This window comes from Molossus molossus, unplaced genomic scaffold (assembly GCF_014108415.1).
Source record: "Molossus molossus isolate mMolMol1 unplaced genomic scaffold, mMolMol1.p scaffold_m16_p_17, whole genome shotgun sequence".
Taxonomy (NCBI): domain Eukaryota; kingdom Metazoa; phylum Chordata; class Mammalia; order Chiroptera; family Molossidae; genus Molossus; species Molossus molossus.
Window position 1 is genome coordinate 1,597,900 of NW_023425352.1, and position 16,274 is coordinate 1,614,173.

At 62.6% G+C, this 16,274-nt stretch overlaps 1 protein-coding gene across 1 annotated transcript in view; it reads left to right on the forward strand.

The window, feature by feature from the left end:
* Positions 1-16,274, forward strand: part of LOC118632667 (deleted in malignant brain tumors 1 protein-like) — a 163,148-nt gene that overhangs the window by 40,672 nt on the left and 106,202 nt on the right. Inside the window, 4 exon segments of the mRNA XM_036265900.1 lie at positions 45-89; positions 197-526; positions 9,002-9,016; positions 10,013-10,031. Of these exon segments, the coding sequence (XP_036121793.1) occupies positions 45-89; positions 197-526; positions 9,002-9,016; positions 10,013-10,031 (409 nt within the window).

Sequence of the window (16,274 nt, forward strand, 5' to 3'; positions counted from 1 at the left end):
CTCTCAGGTGACGCCTAAGCAAGGCCTTGACGTGTCTCCTCCAGGCTCTTGGCTGCCTTCGACCACCACTGCACATCCCACAACAACAGGTAAATGTCAGTCTCCATCCTCATGTTCACAGCTGATCGCCTGCCCTGGGTTCGGCCAAGAGAAAGGTCTTGAGTCTAGAACCTGCCTGTGTCCTGCCGTCCTCCAGGGTTCACCACTGAATCGAGGTTGGACCTGCGGCTGGTGAACGGAGGGGACCGGTGTCAGGGCCGGGTGGAAGTCCTGTACCGAGGCTCCTGGGGCACCGTGTGTGACGACAGCTGGGACACCAACGACGCCAACGTGGTGTGCAGGCAGCTGGGCTGTGGCTGGGCCAGGGCGGCTCCAGGAAGCGCCCGCTTCGGCCAGGGCTCAGGGCCGATTCTCCTGGACGACGTGGGCTGCTCGGGCCACGAGTCCTTCCTGTGGCACTGCCCGCACAACGGCTGGAACGTGCACAACTGTGGCCACGGCGAGGACGCCAGCGTCATCTGCTCAGGTGGGCCCTGTGGACTTTTGTCCTGTGTATAGTGGCCCCTTTGGGACCTGAGGGCTCCTCTTTGTGCTGGTGTCTACCTGAGCTCCCTGGGAGACGGGCAGTTTCCCTGACAGCATCTGGAAGGTCAGTCGTTGTCCCCGAATTCCTGTAGTGGGCACCGCATCTCCCCGAGGTGGGCCCCGAGCAGTCCGGAGGCAAAGTGGTCCAAGGTTCTAAGAAGTCGTCCCAACAAAGTTCTTAGGGGCACAGACCCCTGAGTGTTTCGTGTACCCTCAGCTCTCCGGCACGGGCCCCCGCCCCTCTCAGGACGCTGAGCGGCCTGTTCCCACACGTGTCGCCCGGCTGACCCTTCCTACTCTTTGTTGCAGCCTCACAAGCCAACTGGACGACCCCAGGTGAGTCCCCACAGCCCAGGAGTTCGTGCGGAGTTCCCCGTGGTTGCAGAGGCAGGGGGTAATAGCCGGCCCCTGTGGGCCATGACTTCTCTGTGAGGACTCCTTCCGGGGGAGCGGCGACCCCGGACCTTGTCACGGAGCTCAGTCTGCAGAGCCGGCAGCCAGTGCTCTCTGCGAGAGGTCGTGGCGCGAGCCCTCAGGGTCTGGTCATTCCAGATGCAAGTCCCAGTCCACGTCAACCCACGGAGCATCGAGTCCCTTTTGAAACACGGGCGAGTAAAACCCGTATGAATGATCATGTTCACGAATCCCTTCTCGCTGACAGCGGCACCCCCAACGTGTCCCTTGCGTCATGATGAACATATTTGGTGCCAGACATGTTGTGACGCCCTGTCACGTGGCTCTTTTGGCCACTCGGTGTAAACGGGAATGGCCAAGGCCCTGAGAAGGCCTGCAGTAAGGAGAAGAGTTTAACTTCTATCAAACTATGGACCACGGAATTAAAATTTTTCAGTAACATCCTAACGTCATTGCATTTTCTTTCTAGGTTCGTGGTACCCGACACCTAACATCACTTCTGGTAAGTCTCGGGTCCCCCATGCACAGGGCCCTGGTTTCTTATCCCCAGGCTGAGCTGTCCCTGGGACAGAAGCCCACGTGCACAGCCTCTCCCAGCCCGCATAGGCCACCTCCCCGCCGGCCACCGCACCTCCCCGCCTGCGTCCACACGGCCCCCTCCGCCCTGCGGACTGGTAGCTGAGGACATCTCCTCCTCTAAGTCGACCAGATACTGGATTCTTCACAGAATAGACTCAAAGGCTTTTATTTCTTGGAGGGTCTCCAGAGTCCTGGGAGGAAGGAGGGAGATAACAAGTGGATACTTTCACCGATAATCATGCTTTCACTTGTAAATTACCTGACACCCGACGCAGGGACACAGCTCAGCAGCCGTGTTGGGCTGGAGAGACGCTGTTCGGGTTGGAGCGTCTGCCCCGCCGCAGCCACGCCCGCATCAGTCCACTGGTCCCCAGACGCTGGCTCTCTGGGCTCTTTCTTTGTGTTCTTTAAAAAAATATTTTTTCCCGCCCTGGCCGGTTTGGCTCAGCGGTTAGAGCGTCGGCCTGTGGTCCTGAGAGACCCGGGTTCGGTTCCCGCTAAGGGCACATACCTCGGTTGCAGTTTGTCCCCGGCCCTGGTTGGTTGTGCGGGTGGCAGGCACTCGATGTGTCCCTTCACGTCGATGTTTCTCTCTCTCTGTTCCTCTCTCTCCCTTCCACTCTACCTGAACAAAAAATGGAAAAATGTCCTCGGGTGAGGATAAAAAAAAATATATATATATATTTTCCCTTTATTGATTTTAGAGAGAGGAAGGGAGAGGGAGAGAGACAGAAACATGGATGAGCGAGAACATCGACGGGCCGCCTCCTGCACGCCCCCCACTGGGGATCAGGCCCACAACCTGGGCATGTGCCCTGACCGGGAATCGAACCAGGACCTCTTGGTGCAGGGTCGACGCTCAACCACTGAGCCGCACCGGCCAGACTCTTCTGGTTATTTCTGTTTCTTCATTGTCATTAAAGATCCCGAGATGAAGACTAGCTTTAGAAGGGAATCTCTGTACACCTCAGCTTTCCTTAGAACGCAGAGAGGCACTGGGCCGCGGCCGCGGGCTGGCCGGTGTCTGGAATGCACTTAAAAATTCAGACTCTTACGATGTGAAGTATTCTAAGACCTGTGCCGTGTGTACGGCCACGTCGCCAGCAAGAATGCGTGGGAAATCGCCAAACAGTGAAAAAGAGAAACCGACCCCTCCTCCGGGAGCTCCCAGGGGTGTATGTGTCCCTCAGAAATGCCGTTAGGACTCCAGCAGGGGGGTAGGGGGGGCTCACAGGGGAAGTTGGTCTGCAAGTGGACGGTGGGGGGTCTCCCTCCATCTGGGGTGGGGGACGTTCTGCAGCGTGGGGGCGGGGCTCGAAGGGGAAGATGCCCTGCAAGGGGACTGTGGGGGGGTCTCCCTCTTCCGGGGTGGGGGACGTTCTGCAGTGTGGGGGCGGGGCTCACAGGGGAAGTTGGCCTGCAAGGGGACGGTGGCGGGTCTCCCTCCATCTGGGGTGGGGGACGTTCTGCAGCGTGGGGGCGGGGCTCGAAGGGGAAGATGCCCTGCAAGGGGACGGTGGGGGGTCTCCCTCCGTCCGGGTGGGGGACGGTCTGCAGCGTGGGGGCGGGGCTCGAAGGGGAAGATGCCCTGCAAGGGGACGGTGGCGGGGTCTCCCTCCATCTGGGGTGGGGGACGTTCTGCAGCGTGGGGGCGGGGCTCGAAGGGGAAGATGCCCTGCAAGGGGACGGTGGGGGGGTCTCCCTCCGTCCAGGGTGGGGGACGGTCTGCAGCGTGGGGGCGGGGCTCGAAGGGGAAGATGCCCTGCAAGGGGACGGTGGGGGGTCTCCCTCCGTCCAGGGTGGGGGACGTTCTGTAGCGTGGGGGCGGGGCTCGAAGGGGAAGATGCCCTGCAAGGGGACGGTGGGGGGTCTCCCTCCGTCCGGGTGGGGGCGCTCCTGAAGCTCGGCGCACGTGAAAAGCAGACTCAGTCTCAGGCTGAGGTGCACTCAGAGCTTTGGGTTCCGCTCAGCCCACCGTCAGGGTCTGTTCCTCGGCTCCCACCTGGGGCCGAGCTCCCTGAGGGCCTGGCCTGGCCCCAGCATCCTGTGGTGACCCCAGGATTGGCACTTTGCTGGCACAGAGCACCGGAAGGGCTCAGTGATGGTGTCAAGGATGCCAGGAAACTGATCACTACCTTTTCTCTGTCGACAGCTCCTGCCCACATCGTCACCAGCCCAGCCGGTAAGTTCTGAGCTCCCTGGCAAACCCTCCTCCCCTCCCCTCGGCAACCGTGCCACTGGGGCGGGGTGACGCGCCGCGGAGGAGGTGGCTTCTCTGTGCACAGCGCCTGGAGGGCATCCCACCGAGCCTGGTGCACGGCCGGGCCTCGGCCCTCCTGTTGGCCTCTGTCTTGGGGACTGTCACGTTCTCCCCAGGTGCCGTGCTGTGTGCCCTGGGGTCACCACATTTCCATGTGTCCCCGCAGCAAACTACACCTGTGGAGGCTTCTTGTCTCAGCCATCAGGGAGCTTCACCAGCCCCTTCTACCCCGGGAACTACCCGAACAACGCCAACTGCGTGTGGGACATCGAAGTCCGGAACAACGACCGCGTGACCGTGGTCTTCCGAGACGTGCAGTGAGTGGGGGCCTCGCGGACACTCGGAGGGCGCTCGGGCCCTGCTTCGGGGGGTGCTCCGACCTCGCACAGAGGCCCCCGGGGAGGTGGGGCCGGGGCAGCAGCCTCCATTAACGTCTCAGTTTGGCCAAGAACTTGCTGTGTGACCACAGGAAATCACGTAACTTTCCTGAGTCTCAGTCAGAAAAGAGGACTAAGCCCTGGCCGGTTTGGCTCAGCGGTTAGAGAGTCGGCCCACGGACCAGAGAGTTCTGGGTTCGGTTCCCGCCAGGGGCACGTACCTCGGTTGGGGTTCGTCCCCGGCCCCGGTTGGGGTTGTGTGAGTGGCAGCCACTCGATGTGTCTCTCCCACGTCGCTGTTTCTCTCTGTCTCTCTTCCCTCCTCTCTCCCTCCTGCTCTATCTGAGGATAAATGCAAAAATGTCCTCGGGCGAGGATAAAAAAAAGGACTAAAATACCTGCCCCCCACCCCCACTGGTTACCGGGAATGTCTCGAGAGAAACAGGTGAACCAGTGGGAAGTGTTCTCCGCGGGGGACTCTGGGGGGCAGAGGGAATGCACAGGCCTCACGGACACCACGCCGGTGCTCGAGTCCTGGAAAGGAGGAGTCACGACTCCCCCCAGCAGCCACCACCGAGTGAAGCAGCTTCCTCTCGGGATTTCTGATGTTTGGTGACCTTGGGGGTCTCTCCCTTGGACATTTATTTGGGGTTTTGCAAAAGATATAGTATGATCTTGATCTGCTCGTCATGACAACTCACGTTGGATTTCGGGGACTCAGCTCGTGAGGCCTGTGGGAGCAGGTTGCCCACGACGGGCTCTCTGGCAGCCCCTGCGGGACGGAGGCCACGCGCTGGCGACCCCCATGGTTGGTCCACGCTGGCCGCATGGCCGCCATGTGTGCCCAGGATTACTTCGCCGTTGTTCGTAAGAACCTGAGCTTCAAAGAGGGGATTCGACGTGGCCAATATTGATCTTTTCAGTGATTTCTTTCTTTTTTTTTTTTATCCTCACCCGAGGATAGATATTTTTCCATTTTCCATTTTTTGTACAGATATAATGGGAGGGAGAGAGAGGAAGAGAGAGAGAGAGAGAGAGAAACTTCAACGTGAAGGGACACATCGAGTGGCTGCCACCCGCACGACCAACCAGGGCCGGGGACAAACTGCAACCGAAGTACGTGCCCTTAGCGGGAACCGAACCCGGGTCTCTCCGGACCGCAGGCCGACGCTCTAACCGCTGAGCCAAACTGGCCAGGGCTTCAGTGATTTATTTCTATCATGATGAATTTGTGGGTGTTTCTTTTCTTTCGGGGAAGCCAGGTCCGTTTTGGTTGAAGACAAAGTCTAAGCAGGATGGGACCCTTTCCTACACGGTGCGCAGGCTCTCAGGGAGGGGCTGCAGGTGACCCCGAGAGGCAGGACTGAGCCCCGTGTATAGAGGCCACGGGAAGAGGAATCTCTGCTTGATTTTTTAAAAATGTTAATACATTCTTTTTATTTTTTCTTTATTGATTTTAGACAGGAAGGGAGAGGGAGAGAGAGATAGAAACATGGATGAGAGAGAACATCGATTGGCCGCCGCCTGCACGCCCCAAACTGGGGATCGGGCCCACAACCTGGGCATGTGCCCTGACCGGGAATCGAACCGGTGACCTGGGTGCATGGTCGATGCTCAACCACTGAGCCACACTCGCCGGGCTCTCTGCTTGATTTAAGAGAGTTGATCATTTTCTATGATAAATGTTATCAGTTCCTGGCCTAGAGGTGTGAACCCCACACCTGGCCTGGAGGTGTGACCCCCACACCTGGCCTGGAGGTGTGGCCCCCACACCTGGCCTGGAGGTGTGGCCTTCTGTCTCAGATCCCGGCTGGGAGGGAAGCCAGACTGCTGTCCTGTCTCCGCAGGCTCGAGAGCAACTGCAACTATGATTACATCGAAGTGTTCGACGGCCCCTACCACAGCTCCCCCCTCATCGCCCGGCTCTGTCAGGGGGCCAGGGACTCCCTCACTTCGTCGTCCAACTTCCTGTCCGTTCGCTTTGTCAGTGACGGCAGCGTCACCAGGAAAGGGTTCCAGGCCAACTACTACTCCAGTCCGTCCAATGACAGCACCCGTAAGTCCCAGGCTCGGGGGGCACCTCTGAGACCCCTCTGCTCCTCAGCTGTCCTGTGGTGGTCGGACAGGAGACGAGAGTAGCCCTGGCCGGTCACTGAGGCTTGGTGTGCGGAAAGGGACCACGGCAGTGGGTCGGGGACCCTGGCTGCCCACAAACGAGGCCGAGGGCCAGAGCCGGTTGATGGGCAGCGTCCTGGCCTCCCTGCGGCCAGCAGAGACGGAGCAGAAGGTGTGAGACGGTGCTTCCGGCCTCCGGGGAGATGTCAGTGGAAGGGCAGGAATGACCCCTGGCTTGAGGCCTCGTGACCGCTCCAGAGTGTGGGACACTAACCGTGTCCTGAGACCGGGCACGTTTGCCTGCCATCTGAAAACCACTGGTCACTCTGCCGTGTCCCAGTGAGACTGGCAGCCGTGATTCGAGCTGTTACTGGACTGATTTACAGACTGGCCAGGGACGGGGCCAGGTGATGCCCAAGCTCTCGTTTCGGTCCAGATGTTCAGCTTGGAGCCGCCCCATAGCGAACCAACCTGTTCTATCCCCACAGTTCGGCCCGAGCGCGGCTCTGCTTTCTGGGGGGCGGGACCTGGGCGAACATTCCACATCCTGCCTCCATTCCTTCATCTCTGCCCGTGGGCACCTCGGGGGGTGGCGAGCCTCGTTGCCACCGTGGTCCCTGCACCTGCGGAGGGGCGGAGGTTTGAGTGGGACTGGCTGGGCTCGGGGCGCTGACTGACCCCGTCTGCCCTCGGCCACAGAGCTGCTCTGCCTGCCGAACCAGATGCAAGCCAGCGTGAGCAGGGGCTACCTGCAGTCTCTGGGCTACTCTGCCTGGGACCTGGTCATCCCCAACTGGAACAGCGTCTCCCAGTGCCAGCCCCGGATCACGTCCAGCCGGGTGACCTTCGCGATCCCCTACTCAGGCTGCGGCACCACCCAGCAGGTGAGCCGGCCCCGCGTCTCCTGCCGAGCGCTTTCCTGCGGTGATGCGCGCCGTGCGCCTCGAACTGGGGGGCCCAGCGGACGCGACGGTGTCTGTACCCAGCATGTAATCGGGGTGACGATACCCATCTGCTCCTTGCCACCTCCAAATGGCAGGAAGGGGGGTGGGTAGGTCTTTCCAGCGCAGTCGGTCCAGGCGGGAGAGCTCCAGGTTCCGGGGGGTCTGAGAGCATGCGCTTCGGGGTTGGGGTGAGGACAGGGCGGCAGCGCACTGAGAATGTGAACGTCCTCGCTCCTTGTACGGAGCGTCACGCGGCCGCACGTTTCCGGATTTCCACTGAGGCACGGCGTGTCCTTTCCGCCTTCTTTCTGGCAAAGCACCGCGGCCTGCGGGAGCTCGTGCCTGGCTGGGAGCTGGGGAGGGAGGAGCTCCCGTCGCCACCTGGCCGGACCCGCTGGTGCGCCCTCCCCTGGGGCCAGACGGCGGCCTGTGGGGCTTCCCGGGCCCCGTCCACCCTTGTCCTCCTGGGCACTCGGGCAGCTGTTCTCAGCCCCCCTCCGCCACGGCTTCTGCCTGGCTGCACGCCCGTCGCCAGCGCAGCAGCCCCGGGAAGACAGAGCATCCTTTGCCGGAGACGCGAGGTGCTCACCCCCAGAAAAGTCCCTCTTACAGGATGGCAGGCCCGTCAGCGATGTCAGAGACCCACAGGCCTAGGGGCCTGCTGCCGAGGGACTGAGGCTGCGGGAGTGGAGACGCAGGAGACTGCCGGTCAGTGCCGGGCAGTGCCGGGCGTTGCCGTGCCCGCCGGACAGGAGACTGACGGGCGGTGCCGGGCGTTGCCGTGCCCACCGGACAGGAGACTGCCGGGCGTTGCCGGGCGTTGCCGTGCCCGCCGGGCAGGAGACTGCCGGGCGTTGCCGGGCGTTGCCGTGCCCGCCGGGCAGGAGACTGCCGGGCGTTGCCGGGCGTTGCCGTGCCCGCCGGGCAGGAGACTGCCGGGCGTTGCCGGGCGTTGCCGTGCCCGCCGGGCAGGAGACTGACGGGCGGTGCCGGGCGTTGCCGTGCCCGCCGGGCAGGAGACTGACGGGCGGTGCCGGGCGTTGCCGTGCCCGCCGGGCTGTCTGTCTGGGGCCTGCTGCGGCCATGACTCCGACCTCTGGCTTCCAGCCCGGCAGCTTCAGACACCCGCCGCACAGCTGCGGCCCCCCCCCCGTGCACAGTGCACACTGATGCCAGCAGCCCCCACGAGCGCCCGCCTGCCTTCCCTGCTCTCCCGCAGCCTGAGAATGAACCAGGACCGGCCAGAAGGGTCCTGAGCTCTGGAGTCCACACCCAGCTTAGTCCTGCTGCAAACAGGGCAGGGATTGTCCAGGCCACCCATGTCCCCACCAGGACAGCTCTTAGGAGGCCCCAGCCCCGATGCCCCCTGCGGCCCCCTCCTATGGCAGAGAAGGGGGGAGGGGCCCTCTGGTGGGCAGCAGGCCCAGCCCAGGTCAGGGACCAGGCGTGTGCCACCTCCGTGGGGGCTGAGAGGGGGCTGAAGTCTTGCTGAGTCACTTTCTTCTCATTCTGACCGAAATCAGCAACGTGACCCCTGTCCTGCCCGCCTCTCCCAGGTGGACAACGACACCATCATCTACTCCAACGTCCTCAAAGCGGCCGTCTCAAGCGGCGTCATCAAGAGGAGGAAGGACCTGCTTGTTCACGTCAGCTGCAAACTACTCCAGGACTCCTGGGTGGACGTCATGTACGTCGCCAACGACACCGTCCAGGTGCAGGAAGTGCAGTACGGCAACTTCGCCGTGAACATGTCCTTCTATACGTCGCCGTCCTTCTTCTACCCCGTGACCAGCAGCCCGTACTACGTGCACCTGGGCCAGGACTTGTACGTTCAGGCTGAGATCCGCCATTCCGACGCCTCCTTGGCCTTGTTTGTGGACACCTGCCTGGCGTCGCCGTACGCCAGCGACTCCACATCGCTGACGTATGACCTCATCCGGAGAGGGTAAGGAGCGTCTCCGTGGGGGGGCTTCGGCCTTTACCTGATAAGCCAAACCTGAGGAGCCCAGCGGCTCCGGGGCGCAGAATGTGGGCCTGGCGGCTCCAGTTTGACCGGACAGAGGGAGGCAGGTGTCTGGCACCCGGATGGCTCACCAGTGGTCACCAAGCAGGTGGGCTCGGCCCCAGGGGACGAGACTCCAGGCATACCCCAGTGTTGAAAGGACGCGGGTGTCATGGGACAGCGTTCGTTTTGAAGCAGACTGCGGCTGGGGTGCCAACTCGGCCGCGGACCAGCTGTGTCACCCGCCTGAGGGGCGTGGTGATGCCCAGGCAGAGGCTGTTGGGAGGGCTGAATGAGAAAGAGTTGACGGGGACTCGGGCAGAGAAAATGCGCAGCGGGTTGTCCACGTGAGGGTCCCAGAGAAGGCCCGAAAGTTGACCTGCGTCCGTTGAGACGGAAGTTCTCAGCGTCTGTGGTCCAGCCAAGCTGTGCGATCAGAGGTCGGGGGTGCCCAGGCTGCGCTGTTCTGCCTTCGTCTTGTCTCTCTGGGTGACGGGACTCTGGGGAGGTGGGGTTCACCTCTTCTGAGCTCACAGAGGGGTCCGAGGACTCTGGGGCGGGCAAGTCCAATCGGCACCCCTGGCCCGTCCGCGGGCGTTCACACGACTGCTTGGCTTACGTCCTGGCCTTGGGACCCCAGTGACCAGGGCCTCGCGCGAAAGTTGCACTGACAGGGTGAGGTGACCTGCTGGGAATCTGGCTGGCCCTGTCCTGCCTGCCTCTCCCAGGTGGACAGCGACACCGTCACCTACCAAGTTCACACCTCCCGCGGGCAGAGCACAGCCCCTCTCCAGGCGCGGGTTCTCAGCCGGGCTTGGGCTCGTCTTGTTCGGTCCACGCAGGCGGTTCGAGTCGCGGCAGCCTCCGTGGCAGCCAAAGTGGGGCAGCTTACCCGGACCCCTCTCCTGGGCCGTGACAAGAGGCCGTTTGTGTTTCTGTCAGGTGACTGAGAGGTTGTGGTTGAGCGCTTGGCTCTCGGTCACAGGACCCTCTGGGGGACTCCTGCACATGCATGTATGTAAAATAAAGCAGTTTTCTGGGGAGAGAGGGGTGCACGTGGGGTACCAGTGTCCCAACTGTACCCGGAGCACAGGGGCTCGTTGACGACACCTGGCCACCAACCCAATCACCCACCTGGATGCCGTTAGAATAACCTTGAGCTTCAAACACTGGAGGGTCCTCGGAGTAGGCTGATGTGGGGACACAGCCCTGGGGGGAAGGCGGCAAAGACACCGGAGAGTCGCCAAGTGTCGCCTTTCGGGCCCTGAGCCCCGGAAAGGGAAGGAAATGCCATCTTTCTTCCCGTCCTCCCTCTGGGCCCTGCTCCTCCCTGACTCACCTGGGTAACCTGGGGCCACTGAGCAGGTGGCCGCTGTGTGTGCGGGGCAGCTGGTCAGTGCGGAGACCCTGGGCTGACCTGCTGCTCCCAGGTGCTGCCAGGGACCCGGCTCCCAGGACTGGGCAGCGCCGACAGGCGGTGTGGGCGCCAGGTTCTGAAGGCGGGGGAGGGCGGCAGCAGGCCGGGCCGAGGAGCTGCAGAGCCCACGCCTGGCGCACCCAGGGCCTGAGCGCAGACGGGGACTCTCCTCTTCTTGCAGGTGTGTGAAGGACGAAACCTACCGGCCCTTCCAGCAGCCGTCACCCCACGTCGTCCGCTTCAAATTCAGCTCCTTCCACTTCCTGAACCGCTTCCCGTCCGTGTACCTGCACTGCAAGATGGTCGTGTGCAGGGCCCAGGACTCCGCCTCCCGCTGCCGCAGAGGCTGCACCATGAGGTCCCGCAGGGACGTGGGCTCCTACCAGGACAAGGTGGACGTGGTCCTGGGCCCCGTCCAGCTGCAGGCCCCGCACGCCCAGAAGAGGAGGAGCCTGGGTAGGTGGCCGCCCTTGCACCCCACCGCCCGCAGGGGCCCGGGCCCGTGACCCGGGGGAGGCGGGAGGTTTGTGGGGTGCCATGCTCCACCTTGAACTGGGCGTCCTCTGTGCGCCAGGCGGCCGTGCCGCGCAGGTGATAGGGTTCCACCAGACCTCGTCCGCCTGCTTCCAAGAGCCCCGGCCTCCGAGGGACCCCACCTGGGGTTTGGTCAAGAGAGTTCTGACCTGGGACGCACACACACCTGCTACCTCTAACGTCCGGTTCCCACGCCCCGAGCCGCCCCCTCTGCGTCTGTTCATACTTACCTCCTAGGCTGGCAAGAGTCACGCAAAATAATGGGAGTTAAAGCCACTTGGCCTCTGCCAGGTCCCAGCCACTGGGCGATGAACGGTGGCTTCTGTTAGTGTCCTTCCTGTCGCCGATATTAACAACGTTAACGATGGCATTGTACTCACAGCGGCAATGACCACAAATGCACCCAGGGGAGATGAAATCGGGGTGCAGGCAGGGCTGAGCCACTCTGACCACTCGCTGGGGCGGCACCGGACCAGCCGTTTCCTTTAATTCATCCAGATCGGGGACCGTGTTCCCCGCTGTGCTTTCGTGGGGGGTGCGGACGAGGCAGTGTCTGCAGGTGACTCCCGGATTTCTGGGCCAGGCCAGGCCGGGTCGGGCCATCTGATGTGGTGGCTCTGGTGACAGGGGCAGGTGGGGTCACAGTGACCGTCACACGCCATCCCCCCGGGCACAGGACTCCACTCCACGGAGCACCTTGGACGGCTCTCGCGTGTCCATATTCAGGCCGTCCCCAAGTCGGCCTGATTCTCGGCTCTTTTGTTACTCACTCATTTCATGCCTCCCGTTGAAGGCCTACGATGTGCCAGGAGACAAATAACTAAAAATAGCAACGGTAAAACCCCGCGCCCTGAAAGTGCACGATCCGCAGAGAGGTCAGCGCACAGAGCCCCGGAGGGCCGGGCCGTCGGAGCCGTGCAGAGGGCAGGGCGGGGCCACGGTGCAGGGGCCGGCGGGACGGTGCTCACGCCTCTCCCCTCTCCACCTCCACGGGCGCCGCAGCAGCTGGGGCCTGGCCACCCCTTGGGGACTCCTGTGCCCACTTCCCAGTTGGTCTAAATGCTCCGACTCTCCCCTCCCATCCGCCGGAGCCTCCAGCCGGGTTTGATCTCCCAAAGCCCCGCCTGACGTCCTGCTCGAAACCTTCCCCGGCTCCCACGGATGACAAGATGCAGGGCACCCCCTGCTGGCCTCGGTTTCCCCTTTCGCACTCCTCCCTCTCATTCCTTTTTCCCTCCACCAGACAACCAGTTCTGAGGACATCGCCCCGCCCTGGGACCACCCGTGACTGTCTCCTCTCGCCCTGATCCGGACACCCTCTCCTTCCTGACCTGCGGCGGCTGGCGGGGAGGAGCAGGCCAGCGCCCCGGGAGCACCACCGCGCTGCCATCTCCGCCCGGGTCTTCCTGCTCCTGGTCCGGGCCCTGGTGGCCTTCACGCTGGGGAGGAGCGCCCTCGTCCCGTGGCCGGCCCCTGAGCTCTTCAGTGTGACATCAGAATGCACAGGGCAGTGCTCAGACCCGGCCCCACGGGCTCCGGAACCCGAGTGCAGAAGGAAGGAAGGAACACGAGCCCCGAGCTTGGCGCCCAGCGGTGCCCGGACTCTGTACCTGGGCGCAGGCCCCCGGCGGTGGAGAGGGGTGCGGGCGGTCAGGGCAGGTGTTCCCCGGAGCAGGCTGGTGCTGGACAGTGTCAGGCAGCGGGTGCTAGTGTCTGATCCTTGCCGGCGGCTGTCAGCCGGACACTGGGCAGCAGACCCTTCTCTAGCGAGGATGGCTTTTCTGACCTCCACAGTCTCCCTGGGCTGCGGCTTCACCTTCCCATTTTTTAGGACAAGCGAATAAAGAATGTTTTTCACAGCACGTGTTGGTCCCGTCTCTGTGTGGTGCCTCACCTCTGCGCCGGGTCCCTCCACGTTGAGCCGAGTAGGGCGGGCTGTCCGGGCAATGCGAAGGGCCAGCGGGCTCTGCCCTGCAGTTTCCAGAACCTCCTTGAGAATGGACAGGTGCCCTCCGCTGTCCTTGGCTTGTTTTGGTTTTGCCCAAAGCAGGAACAGCAGGGTGCCGGCCGGAGGGAGGCCAGGACGCAGACACACCGGAGTTTGCAGGGTCTGTGACTCACAATGACTGGTCAGCGCCTGTTCCTCCAGGACTCCGTGCCGTCTGGCTTTATGTCACACCCGGAACTGCGGCCCAGGAGGTTCTGGAGGAGAGAGCGACTCCCAGGGCCCTGAGGGTCTGTGGTGCGTCCCGCTGGGGCACCGGGACTCCTGTTTACGTGTGGCCTCCAGAGAAGAGTGGATTGACAGGTGACCCCAGGATCGCAGGAGAAACAAAGGGGTAGGGTGCTTTCCACAAAGGCAGTGAATTTGCCAGAAAAGGGGAGAGAAGCCAGACCTGGCTCCGAGCTCATGCTGGGTAAGAACAGGAGTTTCCCACAATGCCCCGGGGATGCGAGCCGGACTGAGCGCCACGCCCGGGACAGGACTGCAGGGACCCGCCTAGCTCCGGAGGGCGACTTGAGCAGGGTGACACCCGCGGGACAGCAGCTGCAGGGAGCCCTGGACAAAGGGGGGCCTGAGATGTAGGTGGTGGATGGGGGGTGAAACGGAAGAGGCCAGGGCAGCCCCTTCCCCTAAAGCTGCAACGCATCACCAAAGAGAACTCGTCCTGAGCGCTCTCAGGGGGCCGGTAGTGCCAGACCCGTGTGACCTGCTTGGTCTCAGCCCAGACACAGTTTTGAGTGTGATGTTGTTGGTGGTACTGCCGGGGGGTCCTGCGAGGGCACCCCCACAGTCAGCAGGCCCCACAACAGAATAGGAGGGCGCCAGGCCCCCCAGAGGCAGCACCGGGCCCAGGAGGGGCTGAGGCACCCAGGGGCCCCCACCGTTGATCCCAGTCCCAGAAACAGCCTGGTGCAATGGGCCAGGGGACCCCATACAAAATTTCTTTTACTCTGTCCAGACTGTTTTTGGGGACCCTTCCCGTCACTGGTTTGCTCTGACCGATGAAAACATGAGTTTGGCGTCTCTGCGAAAGGCGTTCTCTGCTCCCGGGGTCTGGAGAGAGTCGCCCCCGCCTCCCTGAGGTCCCCCCCCCCCCGAGCAGGCGGAGCAGGGCCGGGGCTGCCTGCAGGTCCCCGCGCCCCAGAGGGCCCACTCCCTCAGGACCTGCCGAGGGCTTGCAGGAGCCGGTCAGTGAGGCCCCGGGTCCGAGTCTGCGAGGGAACACAGCACGTTCCTGGGGCGGCGTTTAGGATCGAGTGCGTCTGCGTTTGTAAACGGCTCAGGGCCTGCACCTGGATGTCCCCAGGTAAGTCACCCAACCAGCGACGGGCCTCCGTCCCGAGGAAACCGGCCTCCCTCTGACTGCATCCCTCAGCTGCAGGCTCCCTGTCCCCTGAGCTCCTGCTTCACCTGGAAGGTGCCACGCTCCGCAGCTCCTCCCTCCAGCCCCTCGGAGGAGGCTGCGTCCTGCTGTGGCCTGTGCCCCGGCTCCTGGGGCTGTGTAGACGGGAGGGCGAGAGGGTCTGGGCCCAGGGCCAGTGGCAGTGGGTCGGGAGGGGGCGGCAGAGGGTCTTAGGGGTGACGTCTGAGGCAGGAGGCCGAGTTCTGGAACCCCAGGGTCCCTTGGCCAGGACTCTTCCCGGCACACAAGATGCCCGGTGCGCCACGGGCTGCAGTCCCCAGGCCCAGCTCTTCGGGAGGAGGGGGAGGGGAATTCTGTCTGCACGGATCTTCTTCCTGTGCCGGGGGGACCAGTCAGCTGGCACGGCACCAAACAGGAAAACGAAGTGCAAAGCTGAAGTCCCTCCTGGTCAGAGGAAGAGGGGGAAATGCAGCCCCCAAGGCAGAACTGAGCCAGGCTGGCACTGGGCACGGGGCAGAGGGGCTGGCACTCCATCCCAGGGCTGGCTCCTTCGGCTGCCCCCTCCGGGTTTCTCCCGTCGACTCGAACTGCAAGGTGCCCTCTCTGGAGCCACGGCCAGAAGAGTCAGCTCCGAGGAGGGCGACCGCCATGCACCCCTGAGCCTGGGACGCTCCCCGTGTTGGCGCCAAGTCTCTTCTCCTGCGAAACCTCTCGGTCCTGCCCAACCAGGACCCCACTGTGACCTGGACACCTCTCGCCAGTCTGTAAGGAGACCGATGAGCGATTGAATGTTGGAGCACACGGACCCAATAGCATTTCCACTGAGGAGAAGGGGCCGTCTTCGTTTATGGACGTCGCATCATGTTCCGGACCTGAGGCCAGTGCTTGAACCCAGGAAGCCTGGTTGAAATCACCTGCTTCCCCCAGCTCTGCCGACATGCACCGGGGCTTCACCTCATGATGTGAGCTGGGGGCACAGCGCGGCGCGGGCATCGGAGGGTCCTGGGTCGCTGTCCCGTAGGCATGGCAGCTGGATGCTTCGATGAGTTGCTTGCTCTCCCTAAGCCTCAGCTCATTCATCTGTGAAATGGGAGTCTTTTTTTTAAATCCTCACCCGAGGATTTTTTTCTAATGATCATCAGATAGAGCGGGAGGGAGAGAGAGAGAGAGTAAAGGAGAGAAACCTCGATGTGAGAGGGACACATCAACTGGTTGCCTCCCGCACGACCCGACCAGGGCCAGGGACTGAACCGCGACGGAGGTACGTGCCCTGGACTGGAATCGAACCTGGGATCCATGGGTTCACGGGCCAACGCTCTAACCGCCAAGCCAAACCGGCCAGGGCTGAAATGGGAGTCTTTTTTTTTATTTTATTTTTTTATCCTCACCCGAGGACATTTTTTCATTTTTCGTTGAGACAGAGTGGGAGGGAGAGAGAGGAAGAGAGAGAGAGAGAGAGAGAGAAAGAGAGAGAGAGAAACATCGATGTGAAAGGGACACATCGAGTGGCTGCCACCCGCACGACCAACCAGGGCTGGGGACAAACTGCAACCGAGGTACGTGCCCTTAGCGGGAACCGAACCTGGGTCTCTCTGGACCGCAGGCCCACGCTCCAACCGCCGAGCCAAACCGGCCAGGGCTGAAATGGGAGTCTTAATAGCAGCTGCCTCGTAGGCTAA